This window comes from Marmota flaviventris, chromosome 4 (genome assembly GCF_047511675.1).
Source record: "Marmota flaviventris isolate mMarFla1 chromosome 4, mMarFla1.hap1, whole genome shotgun sequence".
In the NCBI taxonomy this organism is placed as follows: Eukaryota; Metazoa; Chordata; class Mammalia; order Rodentia; family Sciuridae; genus Marmota; species Marmota flaviventris.
Genome location: NC_092501.1, coordinates 11749621 through 11774412, shown reverse-complemented (window position 1 = coordinate 11774412; position 24792 = coordinate 11749621). Strand labels below are relative to the sequence as shown.

General features: G+C 37.5%; 1 protein-coding gene and 2 non-coding genes across 3 annotated transcripts in view; all 3 read right to left on the bottom strand.

Annotated features, from left to right (window-relative positions):
* Window positions 1-22958, bottom strand: part of Eif3a (eukaryotic translation initiation factor 3 subunit A) — a 35606-nt gene extending 12648 nt beyond the window's left edge. The window contains exons 1-16 of the mRNA XM_027930014.2: window positions 22762-22958; window positions 15014-15204; window positions 14729-14865; window positions 14192-14355; window positions 11971-12170; window positions 10457-10665; window positions 8010-8181; window positions 6316-6420; window positions 5839-5937; window positions 4434-4550; window positions 4011-4196; window positions 3083-3430; window positions 2612-2716; window positions 2245-2358; window positions 1118-1240; window positions 543-696 (exon numbers count right to left, since the gene is read on the bottom strand). Of these exons, the coding sequence (XP_027785815.2) occupies window positions 543-696; window positions 1118-1240; window positions 2245-2358; window positions 2612-2716; window positions 3083-3430; window positions 4011-4196; window positions 4434-4550; window positions 5839-5937; window positions 6316-6420; window positions 8010-8181; window positions 10457-10665; window positions 11971-12170; window positions 14192-14355; window positions 14729-14865; window positions 15014-15204; window positions 22762-22810 (2473 nt within the window). The 5' untranslated portion in view covers window positions 22811-22958. The remainder of the gene's footprint in view (window positions 1-542; window positions 697-1117; window positions 1241-2244; window positions 2359-2611; window positions 2717-3082; window positions 3431-4010; window positions 4197-4433; window positions 4551-5838; window positions 5938-6315; window positions 6421-8009; window positions 8182-10456; window positions 10666-11970; window positions 12171-14191; window positions 14356-14728; window positions 14866-15013; window positions 15205-22761) is intronic.
* Window positions 4885-5016, bottom strand: LOC114088718 (small nucleolar RNA SNORA19). The gene has a single exon (XR_003582039.1). It is a non-coding gene; the product is annotated as a small nucleolar RNA SNORA19 (small nucleolar RNA).
* On the bottom strand, window positions 6077-6204 carry LOC114088719 (small nucleolar RNA SNORA19). Its single transcript, XR_003582040.1, has one exon. It is a non-coding gene; the product is annotated as a small nucleolar RNA SNORA19 (small nucleolar RNA).
* Window positions 22959-24792: the final 1834 nt, after the last annotated feature.

Sequence of the window (24792 nt, the reverse complement as noted above, 5' to 3'; positions counted from 1 at the left end):
ATTCAAGAAAACAAGGATGAGATTAGATTCCCTCCCTCCATTCCTGCAAATCTGAGATTCCAGACAGACGACCATTTGACAGCCTTCATTTGGCATTCATTCTTCAATCAATGTTAATACCTTTACAGAATTCAGTCATGAAAAACAAAAAGCATGAATTTTTAAAAGATCAAACAAGACTCAGGAAGTTGAAGCAAGAGTTGCCCAAGTTTGAGGTCAGCCTGGACAATTTAGCAAGGCCCTGCCTCAGAAAATAAATAAATAAATAGATAGGCTGGGATGTAGCTCAGTGGTAGAGCCGCTGGATTTAATCCCAGTACCGCAGGGGGGAAGAAAAAAAAACAGAGGATCAAATATGTGGAAACAAATCCACAAAGGACACAGCATCTTCAATGTAACAACCTGGATTCTGAAAACAGTTCGCTATAGTGCTAAAAATTCACCTATCTAGATTCCTATATTTTCTATGAAATAAGATTGCCAAACACTACATTTGACATCAGCCAGAATCCATCCCTCCAACCATGTCTATGTGGTTTTACCTTTCAGCATTTGCTCCTCGGCCCTCCTCTGCTCCTCCTCCTCTTTTTCTCTATAGTAAGTTATTCTGCGCTCTTCTTTACGTTGCCTCTTCCGCTCCTCCAAACGATTATGTCTTTCTTCTGCTAATCGCTCTTCAAACTGTTTAAGTTTTTCCTACAATGAAACAGTCCCCCAACCAAAAAAATAATAATTTTTTTCCAAAAGAACAAACTACATTTCTTAGAACCCGAAAAAGGAACCTCCAAATACAAAGACCAGAATTTCCAACCATATCTGCATGCCAAATTTCTTACATTTTACATTGTTGATAAAATTATTAAAATTACAATGCCTAGGAACTCTGATCTCAAAGTTGCTGTTTCATTTCTGAAACATTAAACAAACCTGTACAAAGAGACTTTCACATTTAGAAAAGGTGAAAACTTTTCCAAAATATTTCTACTAAAATAACATTTGAATATTCTTTAGTAAACACATTAACTCAGGACAGAATGTACCACTGTGTTTACAGAGAATATTAAAGCAAAACTAAAAAGCTCATAAATAAACTTTTCCTTAAAACCAGTATATTCACCTCATAAACTGACTGCCGCGCCGCTTTGAGTCGCATCACAAATAAATCTCTGTCTTCAAGCATTCGCGACATTCGAGTCTTATGTTCAAGAGCCTTTTCCCGCTCTAGCTGCATAGTAGTAATCTGCAAGTACACAATACAGTTAAATTTGAAAGTATTTATTACTGATTACTAAATCACTCCAAACAAATTGCCAACATTCTCAAACAATTAGCAATCACTACTCCCTTCCTTCTTCCATCTTCCAATAAAAGTGGCATGATAACCATCATTTTTGCCCACAGGTCCCCAGGAAGGCACTCAGGCACAAGGAGTCCTGGGGGAGCTATCATTTAAGAGATAGGATTTATTTAGTACCATGATATCAGAAATTTTTATGAGATACATTTTTTAAATATTTATTTATTTTTTAGTTGTAGTTGGGGCACAATATATTTATTTATGTGGTGCTGAGGATCGAACCCAGGGCCTCACATATGCTAGGCGAGCGCTCTACTGCTGAGCCACACACACACACACAATTCACCCATTTAAAGTGTACATTAGGGCTGGGGTTGTGGCTCAGCGGTAGAGCGCTTGCCTCCCACGTGCGAGACCCTGGGATCGATCCTCAGCACCACATAAAAATAAATAAGTGAAATAAAGGTGTTGTGTCCAACTTACAACTAAAAAAATAAAATATTTAAAAATAAAAAATAAATAAAGTGTACATAAAGTTATTTTTTAAATAAGCATTCCAGTTGTCCTTTGTGTTACTCCGTTTGTAATCTAGACCATGAATTTTCCTTTTTTTTTTTTCCTCGTTTTCTCTTTGCTATTAGGGATTGAGCCTGGGGTGCTCTACCTCTAGATAATTCCCCAACCCTTTTTTTTTATTTTGAGACACAGTCTCACAAAGTTGCTGAGATCCTTCTGCCTTAGCTGCCCAAGTAAATAGGAATACATGCATGCTACACCATACTCAGTTCTACTGTAAAAATTTCTACTTTCCATTAATCTGTTAGTAAACAGATATTAAATCACCATTTTTAACAAAATAAGTCAACTGTGAAACCCTAGTCCCATCGAGGGCAGAAGATTTTATTACAGTTTACAACCTAAAAATATTAGTTAAATGAAAAACTTACTCTTTCTTCTTCTTGTTGTTCCCACAGATCCATGTCTTTAATCCTTTGTTCCTCATAAGCACTCTTTATCAAAGGAATTTCTTCCAAACGTTTAGCTCTTTCAAAATAGTCAATCTGAATGGCATGAAAATGAATTCAGTTGTTAACATTTTTATAAACATTTTTATCCAGCTCTGGGGATTGAACCCATATATAATAGACAACTATTCTACCAAACCTTCTTAGCCCTTATTTTGAGATAGATTCCCGCTGAGTTTCCCAAACTGGCCTTCTTCTGCCTCAGCCTCCTAAGTAAAATTATAAGTGTATACCACTATACCCAGTTTCTTTTAATTTGTGTTGAAAGTTTAATGGACCTTTCATTTACCTTCTTTTCTTGGTTCTTCAGCCGTTCTTGAAGTTCCTTCTTTTCTTTCTCCAGTTGTTCAACCTGTTTAGCCATGATAAAATCTGGATCCAATTCTTCAAGATCCTAAAAGGTAATTCAAATGTACCATCATTAATATAAACATAAAAGAACTACCTAACAATCAAAAGGACACACTGCTTTCTAAATCAAATCCTAAATTAAAACATACACAATCTTAACATCTCTTTCTGCCTCCTCCACTTTACATCCACCCAAATTACCAACAGATGAAGACACAGGTTACAAACTGCATGGACCAATTAAAATCAAATGTTTACTCTCAGATTAACTCACCAAGACAGCTATAACAAAATGCATGAAATATCCTAAAACCCCAAAATAAACCAATTAATGGCAAACGACTATGGTTGCAAGAATAACAGAAGACCTGGGTCAAACTCGATTGTTAATAAGTGATATTCTACATACTTCAATGTCAATATCTTTGAATGCTTTGGCACCCAGCTCTGTCTTTTTGATCTGTTCCAATCGCTCACGAACAGTTTTCTTTTTGATTTGTTCATGTTCTTGTAAGATCCGCTCCTTCTCCCTCTCTTTTGCCTCCTGGCGCAGTCTCTCTTCTTCAGCCTTGCGTACTTTCTGAAGTTCAGCTTCCCTTTGTTCCAATTCCTCTTTCTCACGCTGAATATTAAGACTCTCAAGCCGCTCTTTCCTTTCCTCAATTGTCTGACGGCGAGCCAGTATACGCTGATGTTCTTTCCGTGAATTTTTAAGGTATGCAGTCACTGCCAACTGATGTTGTTCTTCTTTCTCTTGCTTCAAAACAAATGCATTTTTTAAAACATTAAAAGCAACAGACCCTGGTATTAAACATCAAAAAATGTACAAAATAACCCTGATGCACTGCCCTTATCTGAATTTTCATTTAATAAGAGAAGATAGCATTACCCAAGCCATTTGTTGTGATGCTACACCTATTCAGTCACTGATAGCAATTACCTAGCTAAAGAACCATTTCTACTTGCTAGGTCAACTTTTCTCTGTGCCCAAATCTACCTTAAATACTCAAAGAAATACTAACTGAGATCACAAACAACTTAAGCAGGAAGGAGAAGCCCAATCACTGTGTACTTCACTCTTTGGGGGTCATAATATATGAACGGCCTTCTGTTTTATATTACATGATCTGTTACTACATTACCTCTGCAGTATTTTGTGCTGAAAGATAATAAAGTGATTTGTTTATCTAAGAAATCTGATAAAATAACAAAATTACCAAGTGAATAAAAAATAGTCAATCTCCCTTCTCTCAGATATCATCTCAAGCCTTTTCGTGAAAGAGCATAAGAGTCCCTCACGACTTGGGTAATTCATTTCCCCAAAAAAACATGTATACCAGTATATGAGCTGGCTTGATGACTTCAAGTGCCTTTGCAAGCACTGAGGACATGGCTGTGAGCTGATTTCTTATCTGTTCTGAAGGCATGCTCTGCAGATGAGGACCAATTGGTGCATCTTCTCGGGTAGCATAATTCAAATCAGATCCAAAACTCAGGGTCCGAGAAGTGTGGTCAATACGAACCTTGGCAAATTAAATTACCAGATGAAATTGATATATTAACATGAAATCATTCGACAAGTATCTTGATAAAAATAAAATTCAACTGAATTTAAGAAGTTAACAAGAATGCTAAGTATAAAAAAGTAGTTTTTTTTAAAAAAGGTGCCATTATACCAGAAGCACAAAAAACAAAAGGTATATGTCTTTCTAGTCCTCAGGGAACTTCTGCCCACCTCAATGTCCCCTTATAGTACATACCTGCAGGTCACAGTGCCTGGCTGCATCTACTATGGCCCGTTCCAGTTGGAAAGCATCAACAAAAGGAACCAGAGAAGTCAAACGAGAAAATTCAATGCTCTGATATATCTGTGCCACCTGCATAAAAAACACAGGGTTGATAATAACAGCTGCCATTTATTCAGCACTTTTGATGTGCAATCTCGTGACATCCAACTGTTCAGAAAAACACAAAACTGAACCTCAGTTATCTTCACAGTACATTTTCCAAACTATCAAGCCCTATTCCTATGCTGTAAATCATCATATTATACTTCTCCTCCTCAAGTGTGTCATCTTTTGAAATCCTAGTTTCATAAAACAAAATTAACTGGTCATGTAATTCCCCGGCACCATACACATACAAAAGCTCACATATTTATCAATAAGAATTACTATTCATCTAGTACCTTTAAACACTTTTTGTAAAATTTTTTGTCTGAAGGAGACTGGCAGCATTACTATTTATAGTTATTCTGCTAATTAACCTTCAACTATTTGTGTAGCACATAAGAAATAACACTGCTCACATATACAAAGGAAAGCAGGTCAATGAAATGTGCATATACTTAAGGGGATATATAATTAAAGAACCCCTCACCAAATGAAAACCAAAAAGAACATTTAGCTATTACTAAAAATAACATTTCACCTTACTGAAGATGTTGGACTTAAAACTGTACTATAACAAGTGTTAACAAAGAGAAAGGTTGTCTCATTCTCTATTCTTGTTAAGAATTGGTTGAAAATTTGTGTAATTGTGTAAGACAATTCCACTGCTTATGCTAAAGAAAATCCCATGCACATGGAAACACAGGTATATGTAAGAAGCACAATGCTGTGACATTTTCTAACAGGAAAAAATCTATAAATACAGGTTTTCACTAATAAGTACACCATGATACCACCTGGCTATGAAAAAACCACATAGGTATGAAAGAAATAAGAAAGCCCTACATTAGCCAGGTATGGTTGTGCAGGCCTGTAATCCCAGCAATCAGGAGGCTGAAGCACGAGGATTGAGAGTTCAAAGCCAGGCTCAGCAACTAAACAAGGCCCTAAGCTACTTAATGAGACCCTGTCTCAAAATAAAAAAGGACTGGGGATGTGGCTCTGTGGTTAAGCACCCCTGGGTTCAATCCCTGGTTCTAAAAACAAATAAACCCTACTTTAGTAATAAGAAAAATGCAAAATGATAGGGTTCAACAAGAAAGTAAGTAAACATTGTTTCATTTTGTTTTCAAAACAAATCAGACTAATTTGGATGGGGGCAGAACTGTTGAAAGCTTCCACTTCCTGGGCAATTCTAAATTTTTCCAGTAAATGCTAGAAATGCTCAAAAAAGGAAATTCCACTTTCTCCACAAAACATGTATTTGTATTTTTACCTGCTGTAGAAGGCGGAGTATGGTGTTGTTCTGCAGTTGAGGCACATACTGTTGCAACTCTGGTTCCTTTTCAGGTTGTTCCCTAACCCAATTTAAAACCTACAAAATCCATTAAATTAGAAAGAATTATACTTTTAAGAAACAAATACTAAAATATCTGAAATGCTTTCAATTTTTTAATACACTAAAACATCATAAAATGCAAAGAAATAGAAAATTTAACATGAAGGTTTTTGATACTTGTCTGAAGGTGACTGACAGCAATGGCTAAGACAGTCATGCTGCTAATTTACCTCCAAGTTTGTTTAGCACATCAGAAATATCTTTTCTCTTGATATAAAAGAAAAAAGACAATGAAATGTGCACTGATTCAAACATAAGATAATACTTATCTTTTAACAAAGATAAATACAACCCGAAACTGCAATAATGCTGGCTACATGGTATCAAAACCAAAACGTAAAGACAAATGCTTACTTTAGTGACTCTCTCACAGAGTTTTAATGGGTTAAATTCTACTTCCAGCCAGTTGTACAGGTCTTTTACTTCTGGGACAACATATTGTAGTACATTGAATCTGACCTATAGTAAACAAAGCACAAGGTTTAACAGCAACATATTTTCCACTAAGAGTCTAACGGTGTATAAATTTAGAGAAAACAATGGGGTCAGAAATCTGTAAAATGGATTTGAAGATTGTAAAGCCTGAACCCCCTTAAATTTACCAAAGTTTACCTAAATCTATCTAAACTATAACCCAGGGGAGTTTCTTGCCCCACATTATACATCTGTCTATAGTGAAATAACTTAAAAAGGAATTAACTCTAAGCCAACCTAGTAAGATACTGGCACAAATATGGCCACCATAGACAATTTATTACCAACAAAAAAATCTGTGCAAATTATCACAAAAATTAGGGAAATACTTTCTATTAGGCCCAAATTAGAGAAACCTCAAATGTCCATCAACAAGACAGTGTTCCATTCATTTGGCAGTTACATCCTCAGGATCACCCAACCATATATAGGAAATACTAGGGGAGGGAGACTGCATCTCTGCTATATATGTACTTTTTTTTTTTTCCCCATATTAGAGATAGAACCCAGAATGCTCAACCACTGAGTCACATCCCTAGCTCTTATTTTTTATTTTGAGACAGAGTCTAAGCTGCTTAGGGCCTCGATTAGTTGCTAAGGATGGCCTCAAACTTGTAACAAATCCTCCTGCCTCAGCCTCAAATTCCTGAACTTTGGACATGAGACACCACTCCTGGCTACTTGTAGTTTTATTTTCTTCTCATTGTTCTGTAAAGAGTCTTAAGGGTACATTCCAAACTATCAAGCCCTATTCCTATGCTACAAATCACTTTTTACAAAGCACTAACTTTGCATTAAATATCATAAGTAATCTATAGCTTATTTTAAGTTTTTAGGAGATTATATGCAAATTTACACTATTTTAAATAAGGGACTGTGGTATCCACAGGGGATCTGGAAACAATCCTTTGAACACAACAACTGTTACTTTACAGCTTTAAGTGGATAATAATGATTAAGAGCCACAGCTTTAAAGCTATAAAACAATAGCTGGGCACAGTGCCATACACCTATAATCCAAGCGGGGCCTGAGGCAGTTATTCAAAGACAACTTATCGAGGCCCTAAGAATTTAGAGACCCTGTCCCTAAAAAATATAAAATGGGCTGGGGATGTGGCTCTGGTTAAGTGCCTCTGGGTTTAATCGCTGGTACCAAAAAAAAAAAACATATAAAATGAAACATTAATAGAAAAAAGTGTCTTAGGTGTCTAGAATAAGGTCCAAAGCTTGCCCCTTTTCTCTGGGCCCCATCATCCATATGTGAAAATGCTACATAAGTCAGCTTGCTTTGTTTTCCTATAGCCTCCTGAAATATGACTATGCTTGCCCATTGTTACACTTCCTTGGACTCAGTGTCCCACAATATTCCTCAGAACCAGTCCAAGTCTTCTTATATCAAAGCTCCCACCAATTTAACCTATTGGAAATGATCATCTGGAAATACCCCATTTATACCAATGGTATAAAATGAGAATCCTTTTGACAATTAATCAGAATTCCCAGTACTTAATCACAAATTATTCAACTTTATCAGTTTTCTGTCCAAAGCTGTAAAAACACAGACTGATACTAACCATATCATTAATAAGGCCAATTCGTGTTGGTGGGGCTTGAAGACCTAGTAATGTTGCAAGACGACGTTGTTTTTCAACTATAATGCCATCCATATCCAGAAGTCGAGCAATGTCAGTACGCTCAGGGGTTATAGGGATGGACAGAGTAGCCAAAAGGACTCGGGTAGACATTCTGTGGTAAAGAGATTAAATCTGTTAAGTCAAAATGTTGCTTGATGAGCAGAAAAAGCAGATCAGAATCACCTTTCTTTAGTCATATAGTATGATATGCCAGTGTCAGAAGATGTACATCACACCCACATTATCCCATCATATGGGATTAATCAAAAGAGAAATGGACCTTGCTTAAATTAATACTCATGGAATCACAATTTCAATCCACCCACTCACTATTGCTGCTGCTTTTTTGCGGCCAACAGGCAGAAAAGACACATTTTCTGAACCCAATAAATAAATGGCAATAAGGAGAAAAAATTAATGCCAGGTACAATGACACACTTCTGTGATCACAGCGCTTGGGAAGCTGAGGCAGGAGGAGCACAAGTTCAAAGCCAGCCTCAGCAACTTAACAAGGCCCGTCACAATTCTGCAAGACCCTGTCTCCAAATAAATATAACATGGGAGTAGGGGACCCACAGGGATTGTAGCTCAATGGTAGAACACTTGCCTGGCATGTGTGAAGCACTGGATTTTATTCTCAGCACTATATATATCTTTATCTATGTCTATATATAGATATGTAAAATAATTTTTTTAAGTGCTGGGGGTGTGGTTCAGTGGTTAAGCACCCCTGGGTTCAATCCCCAGTACCAAAAAAACGGGGGAGGGGGGTGCTGAATTTGCCCTAAAACATTAAGACAAAAGTCAATGAATTCAGACTCTGAGGCCTCAGCCTCACTGTTTCCAATATTGTAACCTTAGGCAAAATACTGAACTTTGTCACAAGGTTTTTGTGAATATTAAACCAAATAACATACACAGAAGTAAATAACTTGATGCTTGCTACTATTACAGTACTCCCTGAAGGGACAGTATCAGTATCTTACAGGGAAAAATGTTTTTTCTTATATAGTGAATTATGTAACAATGAATGACAACGGATACTATCCTCAAGATTTTCAAAGAAAGTAGCAAAGTACTAGCAGATTTAGTTGGTTCCTTACATTGCAATAAACCTCTAAGAAAAATAATTTGGCATATATAATTTTACAGAAAACCAAAATAATATGGTCAGGCTAGGGGATATAGCTCAATTGGTAGAGTGCTTGCCTTACATGCATAAAGCCCTTCGTTCTAATCCTAATAATAATAATAATAATGTCAACCAATTCAAGGAAATAAGTGGCGTATGAAGTGCCTAATTACTTTTTAAAAAGTAACCGAAGTATAGAGTTGTGTAGCTCTGTGGTAGAGCCTAGAACAAAAAAGGCCTAGGGTTCAATCCCCAAAAGAAAACCCAGGTAGAGGGTTCTTTCTACCGAAAGAAAAAAAAAAAGTAACTGAAAGAAAATAAGCTATATATAATGTGTTTTTAAAAAGAAACATTTAATCTATAGATTGCTAGGTTACAGACACTTCTTTTTGTATTTGCATAAATTTTTCATGTTTGTATATAACTCTCAAAAACAAACGGTGCCTAACTTAGAATGCTTCAACTTAACAATTTTTTGGCTTTACCACGTGAAAGTGTGTGGTCAAGAGAAACAGTACTTTGAATTTTGATTTTCTTCCCCAAATTAGTGGTATAGGCTTTGATGTTCTCAAAATGGCAGGGAACCACAGCTTCCAGTCAGCCACACAATCATGAGAGTCAACACGGATGCCCTGCAATGCACTATGCTGTCAAGCTATGATGCTGAGTGGATTAGGGTTATTAAATGATTTTTTTTAACTATCATATTTTCAACTTACAATAGTCTCTTCAGGTCATAACCCCATCTAAGTCAAGGAACATCTGTATTCTACAGTTAGGGTTGTATAATCAGGGAAAAAAATAACTTGATGCAATAATTATCTTAACTCTAATTTTTTTCTAAGAATAGACTACCTGTACATAGAAGGCTCATGTCTCTCACATATCTACACAGATAAAAGGTTCACTGTCTCTCTTTCTCTCTCTCCTCTATTTCTCATGTGGGTTTTTAATGGAGTTGGCTATCAGATAAAGAATGACTCCTAGGACCAAGAGTATTATCCAAGAAAATGCCTGGAGATATTTTTGGTAGTCACAACTAGGAGGACTGCTACTAGCACCTAATGGGTAGAGATTAAGTAATGGTGCTAAGGCATCTTACAATGCACAGACAGTGCCCTGCAACAAAGAATTATTCAGCTCAAAATGTCAGTAGTACAGAAGCTGAGAAATCCTAATTTATACCATTCTAATAGGTCATTTAGAAGATATGATACGTAATTTCAATACTACTCTTCAAGTACAACATTCTTACCTTTGCATCTCATCTTGTGTAAGATTCTTTCTCATTTCTCTAGATAGATGGTAAAGACGATGGAGTGTAGATGCATGAAAAAGAGCATTTCCGGACTTCCAAAACACAGTTGAGACTTTGTTATAATAATTTGCCATCAACTGAGGCTTGGGTGGTTTTTTAGACAAGGAGAATAGTCCGTGAATATCTTCCACAGCTTTGAATGCTTCCTAGAATTAGTAGTATAAATTAGTCACTGCATTCGGAAACAAAAAAAAATTCTAGTTCAAATCTCTGAATGAAACCTAAAACACAGAACACACAATATTAAAAGCATCAATCTGCCTTCACACATGGTTCTTTTCATTTATCTACAACTAACAACCATTAACTTTTCAAATTTTTCAAAATTCTTTAGGAAATACTGTAAATAGAATAGACTAAAAGCAGCAAATATTCGCATATCATCATACCACTTAGTGCAATTTATAAAGGAAAACTCTAAAAAGGTGTAACAGCAGCATAAATACAAGTAATTTCTGTGTGATATGACAATGGAAGAACATTTAACTTTATCTCCTTTTTCCTATAATAAGTATGTTTATTTGTCCTCTATAGGTAGTGTTTTAAGATGGATGTTTCTATAAAGGGGAAAACATTATGAAATAAGAATGGGAAATCGAATAACACTTTCACTTGGCTGAAAAACTACAATTTTTAGTTTGTTCCTTTGTAATTACAATTAAATATTTTGCATCAAATATATAAAAGCTTTTATATATGTGGTATTCACCATGCATACTTCCTAAGCCATAGTGCTTAGGCAAAAGTCCAGGGCAGCATTTCTCCATCTCTAAAAGAACAGTAATTTCCAATCTGTCGCCACAAAAACTTCTATGAAATAATGTTACTATAAAAGTGAAAAAGAGGGGCTGAGGATGGCTCAAGCAGTAAGTGCTCGCTGGCATGCACGGGGGGCTGGGTTCGATCCTCAGCACCACATAAAAATAAAGATGTTGTGTCCACCGAAAAACTGAAAAATAAATATTAAAAAAATTCTCTCTAAAAAAAAAGTGAAACAGAAAATAAATTCATTTTTCATTATCCAATTAGGGGGGGAAATCCTTTGTAGGGCCTGGGGATGTAGCTCAGTGGTAGAGCATGTATTCACCTTGTAAAAGGCTATGGTTCAATCCTTTGTATCCCCAACCCCCCAAAAAAGCAAAACCAAAACACCTTTGCAAGTTCTTTTCTCCTCTATACTTATTTCACCAGACTGAACAGTTTAGACTGGCACCAATCATAGAAACACACTTTGAGCAGCACTGAAAATGTACCGATTTATAGGAAAAGAAACTAACTCTAAAAGAGATTACATGACTAGGCCCAAACTTCACAGGCCTGAAAACTGAGACTTCCTGTCTAGAACTCATCCTGCTCCAGATAACCATCATACCAAGATGAAGATATTCACTAAGGGGAAAAAAGTAATGCCGATTATTACTAGAAGAAAAAGCTAATATTCCACAACATACCTGCCACAGTTCCATGCTGATAGCACTGTCCAACTGAACAAGCCGGGTTTCCAAATGCATGGACTGGCTCTCTGGATTATTAAGATTGATTGCTGTACTTTGGTTATGGTGGCGTTGAATCTGTGATAAGTGCATTCTCAAATTGTCACACAGCTTACGGAATTCAGCCTTACGGGTGTACTGGAGGCAGAATTTAAATGCTACAAGCATAATTGACAAACATATTAGGCATTTTCCACTACTGACTTGAGTACTTGAGGTTTTATTAAGATTTGCCATGTTAACAAGATTCACCAAACTCATCTTGAGCATCTGAATGTGTTATGAAGAGAGGCAACTCCCTCCAAGTGCCCTATTTTGAACCTTGACAAAACAAAAAAGGACAGTGTCATCATTCCTGGCCTGAGACCAAAATATGGTTCTGGGATTTACAAATTGTAAATGATTGGCATTTAGAAAAACTCACCCTTCAAAGACTTATACGACTTCAAACTGAAACAAGTAAAATATTCTAGGCTAAAATACAATTAACTTACATATTTCACTAACACAAATGCAACATGCTTTCATACTAAAATTACAAAATATATACTGGGTATTTACAGTAAACTAACTTCAACTATATACAGATATCTATATAAACCACTTGCTCCACAATTAAAATATAATAATTTCCTATACATTATTATGTATATGCAGTATTAGTATTCCTTTGCTCTTTAAAAATAAAACAGTATTTCTATTTCAAAAGGCCTAAAACAAAGTGGGGCAATTTAACTTTAAGTTAGTATTTATATCACATTACCCGCAAAAAAACAAGTTCACTTATAGACAATGAAACTTGACATTGCTAGCCACGTAAACAAAACACAGCCCAGTGGAGGAGGCTCATGAGTTCAAAGCCAGCCTCAGCAATTTAGCAAGGCCCTAAGCAATTCAGTGAAACCCTGTATCAATAAAATATAAAAAAGGGCTGAGGATGTGGCTCAGAGGTTAAGCATCCAGGTACCAAAACATAAAGCAAAAAAAGCACAGTTCCCAGTATTCACAGTAAAACATTCTTAGTTGCAAATCACTTAGTACTTACTATTTGAATAAAGAAAAGCCCATCATCCCTGTAAGACTGGCTTCACAGACACAAGTTTGTCATAAGGGTAAAATACAAAAGGCCAAGAGCAAAGTCATATACAGTAAAAAGGCTGCATTCACCACAGGAAAAGTATAACAAGTGACAATAAGGGTAAAGAGGCTAGACACTTTCAATACAGTCCTTCACAAATTAAGTGTTTGGGGCTGGGGTTGTGGCTCAATGGTAGAGCATGCATGCGCCTTGCGTGGGTGAGGCACTGGGTTCGATCCTCAGCACCACATAAAAATAAATAAAGGTATTGTGTCCATCTACAACTAAAAAAATATTTTAAAAAAAATTAAGTGTATGCAGAAAAACAATTAGATATTAAGATGATCCTCAATCACCAAGAAGGCCTAATTCTATATTCAATTTTACTGCTTAAGAAAGGAAAACATACCAGGCACAGTGATGCACACCTAAAATCCCAACAACCTGGGAGGCTGAGACAGGAGTTCAAGTTCAGGGCAGCCTCAGATAACTTGGTGAGGCCCTCATCAACAAGAATAAAAAAAGACTACGGATGTGGCTCAGTGATAAAGTGTCCCTGGGTTCATTCCCCAGTACCCATCAAAAAAAAAAAAAAAAAGAAAAAGAAAAAGAAAGAAAGAAAAAACATTTTTCATAGAATCCTTTTAAGCCAAAGGACTATCAAAATTGGAACTCAAGTTTAACAGAAAACAATGGAAAGTTTGGTTTTTTCAGTCAACCAGAGAATTCCAAAATGACTTCTTAAAAACTCTCTTTAAATGACATCAATGGCATATATTTCATATGGAACTATCTTAACTGGTAATGAATTTCTTATTCAAGTCATTTGTTTAATACTCAAATGTCAATCCATTTCAATAAGGGTAAAACTGGCTTGTTTCCTGGAAGTATCTTGGAGAAAAAGAGGTTAAACTTCTGGAAAAATCTTTTTTTGTTTCTTTCAGTTATATTTTTATGTGGTGCTGAGGATCAAACCCAGTGCGCCTCACATGTGCAAGGCTAGAACACTCTACCACTGAGCCACAACCCCAGTCCTGGAAAAATCTATTCTAAAGTCAACTTTTCAAATCAAATTATTTGGATTTCACATTGTCATTTTACCTTGCTGTGCAATATCATGATAGAGGCGCTCTACTCTAGAATTGTTTCGAAGAAGGTCCAAACATTGTCTGTATGATTCCCACAGGAACTTTACCCAGGGAGTTAAAAGTAATCTGTCAGTCCGATCCTGAGTGTCCTCTCCACTTACAGCACTTAGGAGAACACTACAAAAAATTTAAAAAAAAAAAAAAATTTTAAATGTTGAAAACAATGAGACATATTTCCTACTGTGTCAATGATTAAAAAATCAAAACCAACAAAATAGTACAAATTTTTTCCACAACTTCATACACACTTATTGTCTACATCTAATTCCCAATCTGTATTACAGCTATCTTTCTAAATGCTTCAATTTTCTGCTTTTACAAATTTCCAGTATTACCTAAATAACTGTTTGGGTTACTACACATTTAAAACTTCAAATAAAATTTTTTTTTCTTCTGATAAACATCTACTTCAAGTGCGGATGATGGAGACCCATGTAAAGAAAAACACTGACTTAACTATCAAAATATTTATCAAAGGTTTAATTCATACCTCTCAGGAGTCTGAATATTATCCAGATCTTCTATATCTAATACCATCTGTTGGGATTCTTCTTTAGCAGCTTCAGTTTTTTCCTCTGCCAGTTTCAAATATGCCCTAACAACATCCTCTAAAGATTTAATGTTCACCTAAGCAGGAGGGGAAGAAAAAGAACTTAAACCACTTTTTCCCAAATGTTTAGAGTAAATTATATGATAGAAAATATATCTGAAAGGTAAACTCTTCTGCAAATCATTAGAAGCACTTTTAAAATATAAAACTGAATTCTGTCTATACCTGCTGACAAATGTTCTTATACTGATATAATCCTTCCTTAGCCAAGTGGCTCTTACGAAGATCCACGCAAAGTTCCAAGTATTTCAACATAATCGGCTCGTGTATCTTTTGCCATGTTCTATGTTTCTTACTTTTCATAACATCATAAAGAACATCCAGAGCAGGCTGCTTTTTGCCAACCTCAAGAAATTCTGAAAAAAAAAAAATAATTCAGTAGAATTAGTCAGTTACATATACAAAAGTCTAAATCTTGCATTTTTAACTGGTTGCTGTAACTTCTCATTACAGACTTTTTAGATCACATATATTTTTGACATCTAAAAAAGCTATGCCATAATTATCTAAGATAGAACAATTAAAAGTCTGGTACTATGTCAAAATAGTGTACAGATAAAACAACTTCAGCCAATTCCACTATGACTTAAAAGTTCCAGAAATTGAAACAATGAGGAAAAGAAAATTTCTATCAACTTAGAAAAGTTCAACTTCAAAGTCACTTTCAACTAGCTGGTGAAATTTTTGCTCATTTACACTAACACTTGAGGCAGAAAAACACATCAGATTGCCTTTAAAACTTAAAATCAGTTGACAACACTGAAATTTTCAGGGTCTATTTCTAGGCTTTTTGTTCCATTCATTCTCTATTAATTAATGTGCCTACTCTTTAGTCAATACCACACTATCTTGATTACTGTAGTCTTTAGATAAGGTCTTGAATTCAAGTAGAGTGTGCCATCTTTGTCCTTTAGTTTTGTGCAGACTAAACTAGGTCCTTTGCCTTTCCATTCAAATTTTACAACTAGTTGGTATCATCTTCAAAATAACTTGCCAGGATTTTGACTGGGATTTCACTGAATCTATAAATGGGAGTTCAAAGAACCAATAATACTGAGTCTCAGAATCTGCGAACATGGTCTGTTTTTCCATTTATTTACCCCAGTCTAAACATGAAAAGTATTAAGACAAATTATAACTATAGTATGCTATGGTTTGAATGTGTCGTCCTCCAAAATTCTTGTTGATACTTAAGCCCTAATGCAACCATATTAAAGAGATGAGAGGGCTCCACCCTCATAAATTGATCAGGACTTTAATAGAGGGAACTAGTAAGATTGAGGAAACATCATTAGTCTCCACCAGAGGAGGTAGTAACAAAGCACCACCTTGGAAGCAGATAAAGCCCTCACCAGACATGGAATTTGTTGGCAGCCTGTTCTTGGACTTCACAACCTCCAGAAATGTGAAAAATAAATTTCTGTTGTTGCAGAAGTACCCAGGATGTGCTATTTTGTTTCAACACAAATGGACTAAGACAAAGGACATTCTACAAAATACCTTATCGGTATTTCTTAAAACAGTCATGATTTTCAAGGTCATGAGAACACAAGGAAAAGACTAAGAAACTGTGACAACCAAGAAATCTTAGAAGTGTCAACTTAATACAATGTAGAATTGTTTGATTGAGGTTGAATCCAAGGTGCTTAACCACTGAACCACATCCCCTATCCTTTTTATTTTTCATTTTGAGAAAGCGTCTAGCCAAATTGCTGAAGCTGGCTTTGAACTTGCAATTCTCCTGCCTCAACCTACTGAGTCACTTGGATTATAGGCATGCACCACCATGCCCAACACAATGAAGGATTGTTGATGAGATGCAAGACAGAAAAAGACACCAGGGAAGATAGGAAATCCAAGTACAGTATGGAATTAAATATTATCAGTTACTGGTCTAAAAGTTGTGACAAATGTACCATACTGAAGGAACTTGTTCATAAAAAGGTACAATGGGGTATAATATAAATGGGAACTATACTACTCTCATAATAATTCTGTAAGTCTCACACTGTTCTAAAATTGTTTTTTTAAAAACTGGAAATCCTCAGCACCACATAATAAATAAATAAACAGAATAAAGGTTTGTGTACATCTAAAAACTGGGAACTGTATACAACAGAGTAACTTTTGAAAAATCTGGAGTGTAATAGAGCAAAATTCTTTTGAATTTACTATTCCTAAGTCAGAAGGCATTCTGATTGTGGCAACATTTTAAAATCCAGTTTGATCAGGGCACAGTGAGTGGCTCATGCCTACAATCCCTGGCTTAAGAGGCTGAGACAAGAACATCTAAAGTTCAAAGCCAGCCTCAGAAACTGAGCAAGGCCCTGAGCAATTTAGTGAGACCCTGACTCAAAAAAAAAAGGGCTGAGGCTCAGTGGTTAAGCACCCCTGGGTTGAATCCCAGGTACCAAAAAAAAAAAAAAAAAGGAAAAATAATACAGTTATAATCCTAAATTCTATGTATATTGTTCCTTTGGAAATTCAAGAGAAATAAATGACTCATAAGCAAATCTTATTTTTTCTCACCCTTTGTTTTATTTTGCCCAAACACTTAGTAATTGGGGAGAAAAAGAGGTATTTTATCCAAGCCAATTGGTTAAGTTTGGCTTAAAATTCAGCAATTACCAAATTTCACACAAACAGAAAAATCTTCCAACTGCACATCTGAAAAAATTTGAAGGAACTAAATCACTAATTTACACTATAAAATATCTTAAAACACTGCATCTCCATTTTTAAAGATCTGTATTTTTCTCCTAAGGAAAAAATCTTGGACAAAGAATTCTTGTTCTTGCCAGGCGTGGTGGTGGCACACGACTGTAATCCCAATGGCTGAGGCAGAAGGATCAAAAGTTCAAAACCAGCCTCAGCAAAAAGTGAGGGACTAAGCAACTCAGTGAGACCCTGTCTCTGAATATAATATGAAATAGAGCTGGGGATGTAGTTCAGTGGTCAAGTGACCCTGAGTTCAATTCCCAGTACCCCCCACCCCCCAAAATAATTCTTGTTCTTTAGTGTGGCTGGGAAGATTGGGGATGCTGGGTGGGGAGACAGCAAGCATGCTGGAAGCCCTGGTTCAATTTCCAGCACCAAAACAAAGGCTAACCTAAAAAAGTTACAGCATTATCAACCATGTAACTATGCTAGGCAAACAGTCTCTTACTTGGGGGTTTTACTACATCTACAGATACAGTAATTCTCTACTATGTCTTCTTTTAACTACCACATCTTTCAGGAATGGTGCTTCCCAATATTCCTTCCTCCAGTGAAACTTACAAACAATATTCCAACTCTCAAGACATATTGAAAAATTTGGGCCAGGCACATGCCTATAATCGCAGCAGTCAGAACACTGAGGTGGAAGACCATAAAAATTCAAAGCCAGCCTCAGCAATTTAGCAACAACCTAAGCAACTTGCTGAGACCCTGTCTCAAAATAAAAAATAAAAAGGTCTAAAGATGTAAAACTCAGTGATTAAGTGCCCCTGGATCAATCCCTGCTACAAAAGAAAAAAAGTTTGCAACTGGACAAATCACACAATATGGAAAGAAATAATTATCTTTATACAACACCTTGAATCATCCCTTATAATATTAAATCTTCTTCACATGCAAATATAAAACCCACACCATTATGGGTGAAAGTTTACCTTCAACTGAAGTCAGTCTTAAATGAGGGGAAAAACTCACTAATTAAACAAAGTACAACCAGAAACTTTACTGGAATAAAAAGCATCTCCTTTTAAATTACTTATCCTCCTCCTGGAGTATGCAAAAGGTTATTTTCTAAAACCCACTGATACTTCAGGGTTTTTTCTTTCTTTCTTTATTCTTTTGGTACCAGGGATTGAACCTGGAGCCCTTAACCAGTGAGCCACATCCCCAGCTCTTTTTAGTTTTGAGACAAGGTCTTGCTGAATTGCTCAGGACACCTCACTAAGTTGCTGAGGCTGGCTTTGAACTTGCAATCCTCCTGCCTCAACTTCCCAAGCTGCTGGAATTACAGCTACAAGCCAAGAGCGCCCAGTGCTTCAGGAATTTTCCAAAGCTGTTTAATCAAAAGTCCATCGGTCAAAATTTTAGGAGAAAATGTCTTTAATCAAATTTATCCTTTACATTAAGAAAACCACAGTAGTAACACTAAAATGACCTCTTATTTTTAATTCACACATGGATTTAAATATTAAAATACTATATGTAACCATAATCAATATGCTTATAATATGGAATAGGAACAATGAGTTAAATTTGAAAGCAAAACCCACCAAGGAGTGATGACAAAATACAAAACCATTAAAATTTTAAAAATAAAGAAATCAGATAATACAGTTTTTAAATGGAAGTGTAGTTTCTTAACAATATTCTTAAGTTTTGGTCAGGGAACTACCAAGTACTTTTCACTTCCTAAACAACCGATCTAAATTTATTATGACTCCATACTGGCTGTGGTGAGGCACACCTGTAATCCCAGCAGTTTGGGAGGCTGAAGCAGGAGGATCTCAGATTCAAAGCCAGCCTCAGCAATTTAACAAAGCCCTAAGCAACTTAGCAAGACCCTCTCTCAAATAAAATAAAAAAGAGCAGAGGATGTGTCTCAGTGGTTAAGCATCCCTGGGTTTAATCCCTGGGATTAAACAAAATTTATAACTCCAAATCCCAAGTTCAAGCAAGCTAAAGAAAACACATTAAAAAAAAATTAAAAACCAAACTTAGGAAACACCCTCACCTCAACCAAATTTAAAAAACAAAGTATGGATACAAAGGATGTTAAAAGAAAAACTAGAATGGAAATATTTTTTGTAATTCACAAGGATGAGTTTTCCTGTCTTTATGATTCATATATGTATGTATATGTGTGTGTGTGAGTGTGTGTGTGTGTGTGTGTGTGTGTGTGTATTCATATGGAAGATTTAGGTCCTCCTGGGGGAGTTTTTTTAGGCTGGAAAGAACTATTATGCATTATTGTTCTATTCTAATACTTAAAATGTTGATTTTCAGAATATTCTACAAATTAAAATTAAAATCTGGGGGTCTGGAGATAGAACTCAGTGGTAGACCATCTACCTAGTGTGCATAAGGCCCTGGGTTTGATCTCTACCACCACAATCAATCAATCAACCAAATCAATCAATCAGTCTAGAATTAGGACTATTACTAGGAGGGTGGGCACTCTGAGTTTATCTTTTGAATACACAATTGAAACTATGTATCTATCAATAAAGAGAAAGTTTAGGTCAGTCCTTTTTACTAATCTGTGCCAATAGAAGAAATAGATAAGCTATAATGTTACTCCATTTGTGGGGTTAATAACAATTTCATTTTTTTAAGGCATTGGTTGTAAAGTATAAACTAAAAGGCAGTTATTGGGTCAGGAGCACCTAGTTTGACACTAGTAACAACATAATCTGGAAAAGGCACTTTCTCCCAATGATAAGGAGATATTAATTTCTGGCCTATAACTGCTGGGACAATTTCCTACCTTCCAGAACAATTACTGTCACTTTTTCAAAAAATAATGCCCTAATACAGACACTCAGTGTGACTTAGAGGTTTATTCTACTAAAATATATTATTTTATTAAGATAATGTAATGATGTTCGGGGGTTACAATGTTATAGATAAAATTAATTTCCAATGAGTGGAATACCCTTTTATCGTTCTACTTTTTTTTTTTAATATTTATTTTTTAGTTTTCGGTGGACACAACATCTTTATTTGTACATGGTGCTGAGGATCGAACCCAGGGCCGTGCGCATGCCAGGTGAGCGCGCTACCACTTGAGCCACATCCCCAGCCCTATCGTTCTACTTAATGTTTGGTAAGCAGTGCCATGTGCCATTCACAATCTGATCCCTTTGACACTTTAAGAGATACCTCACTCAAAAGATCAAATGTATATAAGCTATTAGTTGGAAGTTAAAGCATCTCTAGCCACAAAAGCCACCAAAGTACAAGGAGTCAGTACAGGACTTAAAAACTACACAAATATGATCCAAGTTTTCCCCCATAATATCCATCTCTCGTTTTGACTACTTTACTCTCAAATTCTTTCCAACTTGCCCTGCATGAATCAAGTTTATTTCAACTTGGAAATTGTGGAAAAAAGATTTGAAACACATTACATCCTTTCTATTTTTAAAAAGTTACTGAAATAAGCTTATATGAAGATTCCAAATGGAGTGATGAGGAAACAAGTTATGAACACAATGTAAGCAATGTTCAGGCCAAGGAGACCACAATACTTCATCCTGCTAGCATAGACAAGGGTCTGCCGGTGAGGCATGCAACTGACCAAAATTCATCTATAATAACAGCGCAGAATAGAAATTTCATGCAAGTTATTTTGTATACCATTATAAAATTCTAAGTTTCAATACATCAAAAAAGTAATTAATTTAGCTATAGTTTTGTCTGTAGCAATAAATTTCCATTCCATTATATTTTCTTTCCTAAAAAATTTGTTTTAAATCCTTAAAGTGTCTCTTCTAGCCATTAGATTACTGTTTAGGATGGGTAGGGATCAAATCTATGTTGTAGTTTTAATGTTTTGAACACAATTATTATGCAGTTAGTCCATTCCATAGACTAGTCCCTCCCCAAAAAACTCAGTTTTATTTTAAAGTATGAAAACAACACATCTTTGATCCCGACATTATCAACAATACATTAATTTTCATTAATTTTTTGTGTTGACTCCCCCTGGTCTTTTCACAAAATGAAGTTTCAAACAAACTGAATTAGAAAAAAAAAAAACACAACAAACTCTTGAAACATAAAACTGTTAACAGACACGGTATGTCCATCTACAACATGGGTAAGACCCAAAACTTGTTTGGATGTAGGAAAGATGAAAATAAGAGCTACGGGTGCTTACAAAATACGTGTGTTCGTTTAAAAGTCGGGTGGGGGGGACCCTGAACAAGAAAGTTTCTGAAGAACAGAGATATGCAAAAGACATCTGCACCCCCATAATGTCCATGTAGTAAGTGCCTCTGGAACAGATCAGGGGGCACAAGTTTTTCCTGCAAGCGCGAGGGTTTAACTACCCACGTGGAAATAGAAATAGCAAACTGCAGCGCTATGACGAGAGGGGGGGAAAAAACCGATTTGGAAGTCAAGAGACCTTGGTTTTAGTCTCCCGGCTAACAACTAACTGCCGGAGTGACCTTGGGGAAACCATTCTCCTTCCAGGCCTCAGTTTAGGAAGGACCTTAAAGTCCCTTTATATTAACTCTGTTCCAACTTCCCATGTTTCGGAATAGGCATTCGGACTGCCCCAATCAATGCCAGAGGAGGAGGGAAAAAAAAAAAAACAGGAAACGGGTTAAATGGGTCAGAGGCCCCAAAGTGCACTTAAGTGGCTGGATGAAGGGTTAAGTGGACCCTGACCTGGCAAACCACCTCGCGGGTCTAGGGGGCAGAGGTGTTGGGGGGGGGGGGGCGGAGGTGGACCTGCCGGACTCCCGGCCTCTGGGGGAGGTGGGGCAGAGGTTCTCGCGTGCATTGTCCCCGGGAGGGAGCCATGTTTCCTCCTCCCGGGCACTCCCAGATGGCGGTCGGGGGCGCTGGGCCTAAGCGGACCAGAGCCAGGTGGTCTGTCTGCAAAGCCAGCTGGAGACGGACGCCAGGAAGGAGCTGGACCCCGACAGGACTGTCTACTGGACCGCCGCCCCGCGTCGCACCAGCAGGCAGCAGAGGGAGTAAGGCCCGTACGACGGTTCCGATCCACGCCTCCACCCCCAGTCGCTGGGAGTGAGAAGGAAACCATGCCAGACCCGGGCCAGGACGGCGAATGAGGCCGCAGCGACCTCGGCTCTGGGCGCAGCCCGGGCAGGAGGCAGCAGGCCTGGGCCCTCGACCTCCGAGGCCTCGGGCTGCCCCACGCCGGCGCGCCCCGACACCCTACTCACCGTTGGCGCGTTTGAGGGCATTTTCCGGCCTCTGGAAATAGGCCGGCATCTTGGCGGCAGGCGCGGCTCACCCGGCGTCAGCGAACTCCCTAGCGGCCCGGGCCGGGAGAGGAGACGAAGGGGAACGAGCGCGAGAGTCCACGCGCCTCGCCAGCAGTCGCCCGCGCCCAGCCGGCCAGAGACGGAAAGGAAGGAGCCACGTGACCCCCGCGCGGCGGCACCGCCGCCACCTAAGCCCCGGATGTAGGGGCGGGACTCCGCGCGCGCCACGCCCCTCCCTGCGCGCTGGCGTCACGCGCGCCGGCTGACGTGGCAGAGACTGTGGCGATTTCCGCGCGCGCTGGGATGGAGGCGCGCTTGGGTCGTTAGGGAAACGATTCCCAGACCTTCACTACTCGAGCGAGGGTCAGGGTGGGAAAGGTGAGTCTGGGTCCAGAGGCTCTGCAAGGACACAAGGCAGGCGCATACACACGATTTCATTTCCAACACGATTTGTGCGGACTCATGCTAAGTTGCCATCAGGCCCCATCAGCGAGGCTAAGTGAAAATGCTGAGTTTATTTAAGGGGAATGTGTTGAGCAGCCTTCGTTAGCCCAGTGCTGCTCCCCACCGGGAAATAGCGGTGGCACGTCCTCAACGAACAAGCTTGCGGGGGGGGGGGGGGGGGGCGGGCGCTGTGAAGAACAAACGAGCAGTTATTTCGTAACTTGGTAAAAATAAAGTTGGTGTCACAAGGATTGCCTGGGAAATGGAGGCTCCCCGAGGTGGCGAGCAGGGGCAGAGCAACCTGTCATAGAGCAAAAGCCCTGGAGCAGAACAGGCTTGCATGTTTGAAAATACACGAGGGTCGTCGCTTTTACATATGGGGCACGTCACAAACAAACGTGAGAGAAATGTGTGTTAGTGCGGGAAAAAAATATAATGCTCACAGATTAAACCAAATCAAATTCTCAAGCCCTTGGTATAAAACTAAGATGAATTCAGAAGGAAATGTAGAAAGCTGTGGAATAAACTTTGCAAGAGTATTGCACATTTTGTAATAATAGGCGGAATATGTGAATTAGTGAAGGGATCAATAAATGAGGAAAACAATGTACATAACGCATTTTTCATTCCTTCTCCTCAAAGAGGTGTTTTTATTATTATTTAACTAAATTTATTGCTATAAAGAAAGAAAATTTGGAAAATGCAATCCTGGACCAAAAACTAAATGCTTTTTTTTTTTTTAAAAAAAAAGGCTATTTTTAAATTAGTGTCAGAGGTATTCTTTCTCCAAAATGCTAAGATAATTGTATATGCATTAGCTTAGTTGGCCCCCAAAATAAGAGCCAGTCAGGGGTTATATAAAAGCCCCATAAGTACTAAGAAGCTATAGGAACTGTTTTATAGGCAAGATCAAGGGACTTGTTTGTGTATATTATAATTAAGTCAAAATTAAAGAGTCAAACATAAAAGCAAATAGTTCTTTCATGTGTTCTATGTAAAAAAAGAAAACCTACTTAGTAGACCATAGAAAGATGCAAACTGAATAAAATAAAATGAAACCTGGCTTAAATATCAGAACATGCTTTCCAATATTCTTGACTTTCTATTATCATACCTCAAAGAAAATGGCAAACTGGACTCATTTATTATTATTTGGTAAACCTAGAAGCAAACAAACACTAAAAAGTTGAGGGGGTAAAGTAAAATCCAATATTCCTACACATTGATTTTTTTTTAAGAGAGAGAGAGTTTTTTAATAGTTATTTTTTAGTTTTCGGCGGACATAACATCTTTGTATGTGGTGCTGAGGATTGAACCCGGGCCGCACGCATGCCAGGCGAGTGCGCTACCACTTGAGCCACATCCCCAGCCCCTACACATTGATTTTTTTTAGTATATGAAGCATTTGGTAATATAATAGATAATAATTATGTAAGTGCAATAAATAAAATTATTTAGAATCTAAGGCTGGGCACAGTGGCTCTAGCCTCTAGCAGCTCAGGAGGCTGAAGTGGAGGATCACTTGAATCCAGCCTGGGCAACATA